The sequence below is a fragment of the Otolemur garnettii genome, unplaced genomic scaffold (assembly GCF_000181295.1).
Source record: "Otolemur garnettii isolate 467f Iridium unplaced genomic scaffold, OtoGar3 scaffold00013, whole genome shotgun sequence".
NCBI classification, from domain to species: domain Eukaryota; kingdom Metazoa; phylum Chordata; class Mammalia; order Primates; family Galagidae; genus Otolemur; species Otolemur garnettii.
This window is the reverse complement of record NW_003852408.1, coordinates 2643616-2654215: the sequence shown is the minus strand read 5'-3', so window position 1 is coordinate 2654215 and position 10600 is coordinate 2643616. Positions and strand designations below refer to the sequence as shown.

The 10600-nt window shown below is 48.0% G+C and overlaps 1 protein-coding gene across 1 annotated transcript in view; it reads left to right on the top strand.

Moving 5' to 3' along the window:
• The window catches only part of CUNH2orf72 (chromosome unknown C2orf72 homolog), an 11650-nt gene extending 7153 nt beyond the window's left edge, over window positions 1-4497 (top strand). Inside the window, exon 3 of the mRNA XM_012802292.2 lies at window positions 1628-4497. Coding sequence (XP_012657746.1) covers window positions 1628-1767 — 140 coding nt within the window. The 3' untranslated portion in view covers window positions 1768-4497. The remainder of the gene's footprint in view (window positions 1-1627) is intronic.
• Window positions 4498-10600: the final 6103 nt, after the last annotated feature.

Here is a 10600-nt window from a genome sequence, read left to right as displayed (position 1 = left end):
AAAAAAAAAAAAAAAAAAAAAAAAAACCTGAGGCACAAACACACACATGAGCCTAGACCTGTGTGGTGCCAGGATCATCAATATTGCATCTTTGCCTCCTCATCTTGTCTGCTCCCCAGAAGGTCCTTGGGGGCAATAGCATGCAGGGAGCCATCATGTGCTGTAGCAGTGCCTTCTGGAATGCATCCCAGAGGGCTGGCCTGAGATACTTACACAGTTGTTGTTTTGTTTTGTTTTTTCTAAGTAGAAGGAGTACATTCTAAAACAACAATAAAAACTATAGTATAGTAAATACATAAACCAGTAGTGTAGTTCTTTATTATCCAGTATTATGTACTGTGTATGGTTGTGCTTTTAGATGACTGGTAATGAAGTAGGTTTGTTTACACCAGCATCATCACAAACATGTGAGTAATGCATTGTGCAATGACCTTAGGACAGCCACAAGGTCACTAAACGGTGGGAATTTTTTAGCTCCATTATCATCTTACAGGACCACCATCATATACATGATCGTCCTTGACCAAAACATCCTTACACAGTGCATGACTGTGCATATTGTTTTGAAATCTACTTTCTTCATCGGTAACATTGTGACTATCTTTCCATGGCAATAATTATATGTTTTGTATATATCTTTTATCTTTTTTTTTTTTTTTTTTGAGACAGTCTCACTCTGTCAGCCTGGGTAGAGAGCTGTGGTGTCATAGCTCACAGCATCCTCAAACTTTTGGGCTCAAGCAATCCTCTTGCTATAGGTGCCCACTACAACACTTGGCTAATTTTAGTAAAGGTGCAGTCTCGCTCTTGCTCAGGCTGCTCTTAAACTTCTGAGCTCAAGCACCTGCCTTGGCCTCCAGGAGTGCTAGGATTACACATGCAAGCCACTGCTCCAGGCTTCTTGTATCTTTTTTGAGGTAATTGTAAACCAACATGCAGTTGTAAGGAATCATACAGAGAGATCCGAGGTACACATTGTCCAGTTTCCCCAGTGGTCACATCTTGCAAAACTACAGTGCAATATCACAGCCAGGATACTGACAGTGATACCATCCACAGATTTTATTCTGGTTGCCCCCATTTTACTTGTTTCTCATTACTGTGAATGTGTGTATGTGTGTGTGTTTTGGTCTGTGGGGTTTTAGACATTTTTAGTGCCCAAATCCCATCATGGGGTGAGCCTCAGTTTACTTAACAGTCCCATTTGGACGTTGAATCTGCATGCTTTCTGCTGCAGGTAAGAAACCGTGACTCAAACTAGCAGAAGCAGCGAAGGAATCTGTTACCTCACCTAGAAGAGGGCCCAGAGGTGGAGGCAGCTTCAGAGTTGGCCAACGCAGAGGCAGAGTTCAATGACCCCGCCAAGGATGCATGGGCTTCCTCAGTGCTGCTCGTGCTGGTAGCAAGATAGCTGTAGCAGTTCCATGAATTGTAACTATTCCGTAGGATAAAATCCTAGATGTGGAATTGCTGGGTTGAAGGGTTTGTACATTTTTAAGGTTTTTGATATGTATTTTGCTTTTTTTAAGTAGATATTCACCGAGACCAACTTCCTCTCTTTCATTCCTGGCTTACTCACTCATAAACTTTATTGTCTGATTGGGTGAGTTCTTCTCCTGTGTTCCAGATAATTCCCAGGAGCCTGAAGAGGAGCTCGCACTAACAGCCGTATTTCCCAATGGAGACTGTGAGGACCTTGGAAGGGGGTCAAAAGCCCAGGATGGAGTCATCCACACTCCTGCTGAGCCTGCTGGAGACTCGAGATGAATGAAGGCTGGACCCTTGGGCTGTCCCTGGTTCTAACCTACACCTACAGGGCTGTCCTGGCTCTCTCTCTGATCCCCCACGTCTCCATGTTGGCCTTAGCCAGTGGTATCTACAACAACCCCACCTGCTGGGGGGCTGCAACATTCAGAGTTACCAGCTAGACAGAGGGACTTATTAAGATAAGCTGGACCCAGAAAAATGTATCCCCTGGGAACCTACTCCCCACTTAGCATGTGCTCACTTTGTGATTGCAGGGAGGTTACTTTGTCTCTCTGGGCCTTGCTTTCTCTGAGCCATTGAGACAGATGACTTTCTGCTTTGAGGCTGTGCAGTGCTGTGGGACCCCATGGTGTGTTCGCATGCTCTGGCTCTGTACAGGAGCATTCATTGTTTAGAGTACAGCTGGAAAGAACTGTAGACCAGAAGTCATCAGGTCTGAGGCATAGCCTTGGACATGTCACTCATTCTCTGGGGCTTCTGTTTCCCAAATGCATGAGGGGGCTACCAACCCAGAGGCCTTCAACTGGGCACAGGCTGTCCCTCCAAGCAATGCTGGAAATGTATGTGTTGGGGGAGGTCACTGTGACTGTGGGGCACCCCCAGCATTTTGTGGGTATTCCACAAAGGGCAGGACGGCCTCCAACAACATAGACTGAGTCTACTTAAAATGCCAATCATGTCACCTTTGAGGAAACTCTGCATGAGCCAACTTTTCCTCTCTGTCAACAAGCGCCCCAGAGCAGAGAGGGTCTGGTCTTCAGGGACTGGGCTCCCAGGGCAAGCCAGAATAAAGAAAGACCACACTGTAGCCTTGGGGATCCACTGAGCCAGGGCTGAGAAAGTCAGTGTGGTGCAGGGCCAGGACAGAAATAGCTGTGCACACCTGTGAGAAGAAAGAGCCTTTTTCTTTCTCATGCTGACCTTGACTTTCTATGCCAAGTCCTTTAAGGATAAGAATATTGGGAAGTACCCATGGCACCAAAAAGAAGGAGAGCTAGGAGTGTGAGATGCTTGAGCATAGGACTTGCTCTAGATGACAGTCCTAGCCCAAATTCAAAGTAGACACAGCCCAGAGGTTCCTGAATCTTTTCTTCTGTGTCTGAGCCTAAGAGTGGGGAGGGCTGTCTGTCTACTCATAGCAGAAGCTCTGCATCACCTCCCTGGTCTTTTTTACCTGCCCCTGGAGAAATCTAGACTCTTTGGAATGGCAAAAGCAGCTCCTGATCTTCCTAGTGGGAAGCACAGTCCGAGGGAAGTAGCCGCATACATTCACTCACTTGTGCGTGATTCCCTCTGCAACATACACATACTGTGTGCTCCGTGCCCTGTGAAGTGCTGCATAACTTAGGCCATCCCAGCTCTCCCTGTGGTAGTGTAAGCTGTGTGATATGAACATGCTTTTGGTTGAGGGTCTCTATGACATTAAGGAGGGGCCCTCCTTGCTCTATGCAGTTTCTTCTCAGTTTCTTCTTCATAATAAGGAGCCTCATCCTAGCCCTGCCTCATGGAGATAGTGTGAGGACAAGCAGGATGACATCTTTACATTTGAGGTTGTTTTTCAGGAGGCTTCATTTTAATAATGCAGGGCTGCCAGGCGTGGTGGCATGCACCTGTAGTTCCCAGCTATGCAGGAGGCTGAGACAGGAGGATCATTTGAACGTAGGAGTTCAAGGTTACTGTGAGCTATGATTGCACCTGTGAATGGGTACTGCACAGCAGCTGGGTGACATCAAGACCCTATCTCTAAAATTAAAAAAAGTAATAATGTAATGCAGGGGTGCCTCACCAACAGACTGACCCAGCTGGCCTCCTGCATAATAATGAACTCAATGAATTTTGACTCATTGTTTTTAATTGATTTTGTTTTGAAATGAGGAGACATATATTTTTGAAGCTGCTATATTTTTCTATTTCTCTATTTCTTTGTACTAATTGGGTTGAAGTTTAATGATTTGATGGGGGAGGGAGGTTTTTTAATTTAGAAATTTGTCTAAGGCAGAAGTTATGAGATGCCCAAATCTTGCATTTGTTGCCAATGTTTGGAACTTGGGAAGTTGCACATAAAAAAAAGTAATAATCGAGTTTTCTGGGTGGAGGGTGGGGCATGTCTCCAGTTTGCTGCGTTTCCCCACCCCCTTCCACCTCTGGTCCCTCTCACTCCCTGCCTACCCCCCACCCCCTACTGCCCTTCACTTGTAGAGGACACCTGCCCACCTGCCTATGCCGGGCTGGGTGGGCGTTGGAGCCTGTAGCCTTTCGTCTAATGGTGGTTTACACATTGTCTTTTCATTACCTTCAGTGTTTCCTATGAATAGTTGAAGAGAGAAAGTCTGTTTACTGAAATGGGTTCCGCCTCCCAATCGACAAAACAGGCCTGAGCTTGTCTCGGCTTCCTTGAGATGGCTACTGTGGGCACCGTCTTTATAGGGACAGATTCTGTTATTTTCTAGCAAACAGGTACCAAAAGGGATAACCTTGGTGATAAGTGTCTTCTCTGAAGGACTTTAAGAAGGCCCAAAGGTTGGGGTGGGTCTGTTTATGGGAGGAGACCCTGGATTAGGTCAGGAGTCCCAGGAGCAGTCAGCAGCAGGCCTCCAGCAGGGTCACAGTCTGGGCTCTCAAGTGCTCATCTTTCTAATACTGCAGGGTTGTGCCCCTTCTGACTTGAGTTGATAGTTCATTCTATCTAATAAAATCAAACAATATCTTATTGGTATCTAATCAAAAACAGAAGGGCTCTTCCACTTCTTGTTTTGTTTTTGTTTTTGTTTTTGAGACAGAGTCTCACTTTGTTGCCCTAGGTAGAGTGTGGTAGAGTGCCATAGCATCATAGCTCACAGCAACTCTTGGGCTCAAGCAATTCTCTTGCCTCAGGATCCTGAGTAGCTGGGACTATAGGCGCCTGCCACAATGCCCAGCTGTTTTTAGAAATGAGGTCTCACTCTGACTCAGGCTCACCTCAAACTCATGAGCTCAGGCGATCCACCCACCTCGGCCTTCCAGAGTGCTAGGATTACAGGTGTGAACCACCTTGCTTGGCCCTCTCTTTTTTTTAATGTCAATATTCATTTTGGTCAAATCTGTTGGTTTTGGGGTTTTTTTTTATTTTTTATTTTTTTGTTGAGACAGAGTCTTGCTCTGTCTCCTGGCTAGAGTGCCGTGGTATCAGCCTAGCTCACTGCAACCTCAAATTCCGGGGTTCCAGTGATCCTTCTGCCTCAGATTCCCTAGTAGCTGAAACTACAGGCACCCATGACCATACCCAGCTAATTTTTCTATTTTTAGTAGAGATGGAGTCTCACTCTTGCTCAGGTTGGTTTTGAACTCCTCCTAAAGTACAGGGATTACAGGTGTGAGTCACTGAACCCGTGCTGCCTTCATTCTTACAAGGTACTCCTTGCAGGGGCCCTCGGGAACAGGAAATCTGGGCACATGGTAGAAGCTCCTGGAAGTCTCTGCCCTGGTTGACATCCCCACAGCTCTACTGGGATTAAAGATTATATAATTTAGCTGAGTGTTGAGGTAGGTGCCTGTAGTCCCAGTTACTTGGGAGGCTGAGGCAAAAGAATTGCTTGAGCCATAGAGTTTGAGGTTGCTGTGAACTGTGATGCCATGGCACTCTACTGAGAGCAGTAAAGTGAGACTCTGTCTCAAAAAAAAAAAAAAAAAGAAAGATTGTGTAGCTAGGAAACATAAGCAAATATTTGAAAAGATTTTTTTTTTGGTTTGAGATTCATTGAGGATACAAAGAATTACATTATACTGATTGCATTTGTTAGGTAAATGCAATTACAATTGTAATTGTGTCCTGCCCCCAAGAGGTACACCATATACCTGCAATCCCTGTCATCCTCCCTCTCCCCTCCTCCCCTTTTCCCAGCTCCCTTATTCCCCTGCCCCCCCACCTTGAATTGATTTGAGTTTTTCTCTGATGAGGGTATGTATTAGATCATCAACTGCCCTCCCATTAGAATTGAGATTTTTTAAAGGCAGCATTCAGCTTGGTGTATAGGACTGTGTGTGTGCACGTGTGTACACATGCATGTTTCACCAGAGCTAAAGTGGCCTCAACTGGGTTTCAGAGACTGCTTTGTACTATGTGTGTCCTATTTTTTTCTCCTCTCAAGGTGTTTGTTTCTAAAACAAAAAAAACTGCAGCGGAGTCCCTTGGTTGTCAAATTAAAAGCTCCTTAGCAAACCTGCAAAGGGGCCAAGACCTGAGGTCCCAAACCTCTTACCTGGCAGAGAACCAAGGATATAACCTCACCGGGGAAGGTTAATGACAACCCAGGGAACTTGAAAGTGTAGCACAACTACGCTGCAGGGTATTGCTCCCTGCACTGGGGAGGCCTGGACTTTGTCCTGTTTGCATGGCAAACACAACACACTGAGCAAATGTCAGAAGCAGGCTGTTTGCACCCAAGGGCTACATAACTCCTCCTGACCTGGTTTTGTGTGTGGGTGGATCAGGATTGGGATGGACGTGGAATTTGGCCTGGGCAGGCTGCCACTTGTCGTAACCTTAGAGTTCAGGAAGAAATGGGGAACAAGGCAGGGTGGATGACCAGGATCTGATATGGACCCTTCAGATGCCTTTGGCCTGACACAAAGCCCTCTGGTTCCCTTATTTTAAATTGCACACAAACTTTATGGACACCCTGTACTCGGGGCTGAGGCAGAGACTGCCCTCCCTGGGTCATGCCACATTTCCCAGGGTATGGGGTAGCTCAGGTCCAGAGTCGGACTGGGTGCTGAGACCACTGTGGGACTAGGGCTCTGACAAGGGCAAGAGCCTTGTCTGGCTTTCCCCCTATGCTCCACAATCCCAGCTGGTGCTTCTGCCAGACCTAGGACTGCCTGTTCTCTGATGAGTGAAATCCAGAGACCCTCAGATAGGGCTTGTTTTTTCCTTACTCTGCATTTAGCTGGAGTAATGAGGCACTGAGCGACTGAGTAATAAGCCACTTTGAGTCCTGGTTGCAAAACCTGAATCTCTGTCCTGTAGCCCTAAGTGTCTTCTCTTGCTGACTTACCTTGATCATTACCAAAACCCAGGCTAACCTCTCCCTGACCACTTGCTGTCCTAAGAATTTCTTGTCACCTGCTCCAGAACCCCTTGGTGGCAGGACAGCCACTTCTAGCCCGTTTCCTGATAGGAGTGGGTCTCACTTTCACCCTCCATACCCCTATCTGGCCTAGCATGTGAGTGTCCACAAAGATCGTGTGCAATTTAAAATTAGGGAACCAAGGTGGCGCCTGTAGCTCAGTGGGTAGGGTACTGGCCACATATGAGGCGGGCTGGCCTAGGCCAGCTAAAAAAACAATGACAACTGCAAAAAAAAAGAAAAAATAGCCAGGCCTTGTGGCAGGTGCCTGTAGTCCCAGCTACTTGGGAGGCTGAGGCAAGAGAATCGCTTAAGCCCAAGAGTTTGAGGTTGCTGTGAGCTGTGATGGCACATCACTCTACCCAGGGCGACAGGTTGAGACTTTGTCTCAAAAATATATATAAATAACAAAATAAGGGAACCAGAGGACTTTGTCTCAAGCCAAAGACCTTGAAGCAAGCCCAAAGGGCAGGGCCTGAATAGGATGTCAGAGGAACAAGGCCTGGGAAAAGGTCTAAACCAGCCCTAAGAGAAATCAAACACGCACATATGCAGCTTTATTTTTTCTGGTAGCTACACTAGAAAAAAGTAAAAAGAAACAAGTGAGATTGGTTTTAATAATATATTTTGTTTGGCCCTGAATATCCAAAATATTATTTCAACTGTTAATTATTCATGAGACCTTTTGCGTGCTAAATCTTTGAATTCTGTATGAATTTTACACTCACAGCCCAATTCATACATTACAGTTCCATCAGAAAAATTTGATTTGCATTTAGATTTTATTAAATTCATACCCTCAAGCTGGGCATATCTATAGCCTTAGCTACTGAGGGAGGCTGAGGTTGGAGGATTGCTTAAACCCAGGAGTTCAAGGCTGCAGTGAGCCGTGATCCTGCTACTGCACTCCAGCCTGGGCAACAGAGCAAGACGTGGTCTTTTAAAAAAAAAAAGCCAAACAAGAATATACACATTGTTAAACTGTTCCAAATATACTTAAAAGTTTTCCAGTAACTGAATTGAGTATCTATTTTAAAATTTCAATTAATTAAAAGTAAATTTAGATTTCAGTTCCTGGGTTGCACTAGCCACATTTCACGAGCTCAGCAGCACCTATTGCTGGTGGTTACCCAAATGGACAGCAGTTTGGCTAGCACAGAGGAGACAGGCTAGAGAACCGTCTTGGGGGGTTATTGTGGTTTCCGAGACAGCTGCCTCCCCTCCCCCGTCCTCACTTGCCCAGACCTGGTAGTCATCCCAGACCCTTGGGCAAAGGCATCACTGCCTCCCGCAGTCAGCTCGGGCAAGAAACCTCCTATGGCCAGGAAAGGACTTGTAGTCCTCAGAGGGAAGAGAATTCAGTTCCTCTGATGGCTTCACATCCTTTTGTGCATCAGTCTAGCCAGAGCAATTCCAACCACCTCGAGACGTTTCCCTCTAATGACGCACCCATCCTCGGTCACTTTGCTGTGTATCACATCTCTGCCCCCACGAATAAATGCTTTTACTACAGAATCGTGCCTCACGCGTGGCGTATGTGAAACTGGCACCCAGCTCGCGACCGGGTCGCCGGCGATCTGTGTTTTATTGAACGTTGCTGGGTTCCTCCCGTGGCCTAGCCAGGTCTACCCACTGTGCAGGAAAGGCTGGGGCGCGCGGAGGAGAGCGGGGGTTTGATTTCGCCCGGTCACCCTGATACCTGCCCTTTCCATGGAGCAGCTCAAAAGGCAATCAAGAGATTCTCCATGGCAGCACTGCGTTTCCTAAGACCCGGGGCTTGGAACCGCGGCAGGCTGGGGGCGGGATGGTCACAGGGCTCACCCCGCCCCGCCGCCTCCCAGTCTCGGGAGCACCGCGCCCACTAGCGGCCACTACAGGAACTGCCCGGGGCAGCACAGACGTGAGCACCGCTGCTCCAGACGGCCCCGCGGGAAGGAAAGCGCTTCCCGGGCCGGGCGCCCGCGTGACTTCCTCCCTTCAACCTGACGAGGCCCACGGCCCAGTCGATACCTGTGCGAAGCCACAGATGACCTCGGTTGGGCTTTGAGACGTTTTGTGTCACTCATTACTTTGCAGGGAGATGGTTTGTGAACAGAGCACTACGTAAGAATGTTCTGTAGGCGGCGCCCATAGTTCAGTGGTTATGGCGTGGGCCACCTACACCCAGGCTGGCAGTTGGAACCAGCCCCGGCCAGCTACACAACAATGACAACTGCAACAAAAAATAGACGGGCGTTGTAGTGGGTGTCTATAGTCCCACCTACTTGGGAGGCTGAGGCAAGAGAATGTCTTAAGCCCGAGAATTTGAGGTTGCTGTGAGCTGTGATGCCATCGCACTCTACCTAGGGCGACATAGTGAAACTCTGTCTCAAAAAAAAAAAAGTTCTGTAATTTCACTACGCCCCAAAATATGGTTTTAGGGGCAGAGGGCTGAGAGCTGTGGGTGTAGCTTCTCATCCAGTGCCAGTAACTACCTGACAGGGCATGCAGGCATGCATCTGTACATCCAACAGGCATCATCCAGCACCTACTATGTGCCTGACACAAGCTAGTTAGTAACATGATAAGGGACAGCAAGGTGAACTACTCAAGATGTGGCCTTGTCTTGAGTAGCTGGGACTCTGGCAAGGAGATAAGACAACTGCTGTGTGGTATAAAGGCCGTCAGAGAGCACATAATGAGGTGGACCAAGGAAGCCTTTCTGGAGGAGCTGCTGCTTGACAGGGACTCAGGACAAGTGGTATTAGGCAGGAGTGGGAGGGAGAGGGCCTTGAAAGCAGAAGGAAGAGCAGGCGCCAGGGTCAGAGACAAGGTCAATGGCTGCCTGGCCACTCTGGGAGCCACAGAGGCTCTGGACCACCAGAGTGTAGCATGCCAGGGGAGAGGGTGGGACGTGAGGACAGTGCTTCTGTCTGTCTGTGAAGAAGTGATTGGAGACGTGTGAGGCAGCTGAGCAAGAAGTTGAGGCTGTTGGAGGCTGTTGCAGCCTGGAAAGAAGCAGAGAGACGACTGTGTAAGGGGTGAGGATGGGAGACGGGGAAGAGAAGAGTCAAGTTTGCCCCCACCCAGCTTTCTGCTTTAGTAGCTGACAGATGCCCAGTCACCCATACTGAGATCTAGGCAGGAAGCGAACAGTGGGGAGAGGGACAGCATGTGCAGCTTTAAGGTGGTGGAGTTTAAGAAGCCCATTGGCCACACAGAGATGTGGGGGAGGGCTGGGAGTCTGGTGTTCAGGGCAGTGGGAAGGGCTGCAGGGGTACTTTATAGGGGCCACCACCTTTCAACAGCAGCCATTGCAGCACGGCATTCTCATGGGAAGTGAGATGGTAGTTGTGGGCAGAAACACAAAAGAAGCATAAGAATACAGCCTGAGATGGTGACTGGGGGTTGTAAGGAGCAGAAGTGATCAGAGTTGGGGTTTGGAAAGATTGCTCTGGCCAGGTGTGATGGTATGCACTTGTAGTCCCAGCTTGAGAGGTTGAGACGGGAGTTCTACTCAAGTCCAGGAGCTTGAGGCCAGTCTGGGCAACTTGGTGAGACTCCATCTCTAAAAGGTAGAAACACCCCCCTAAAAAAAATACATTGCTCTGGCTAAAGAGTGCAGAATGGCCTCAAGGGAGAGAGCAGCCGCCAAGCCCCTTCCCTTTTGCCTATCTTACAGGTTCGTAGTAAGTTCACATGGGATGTGTCAGTGTCAAGCACAACATCCAAGCTGGAGACATGGTTGT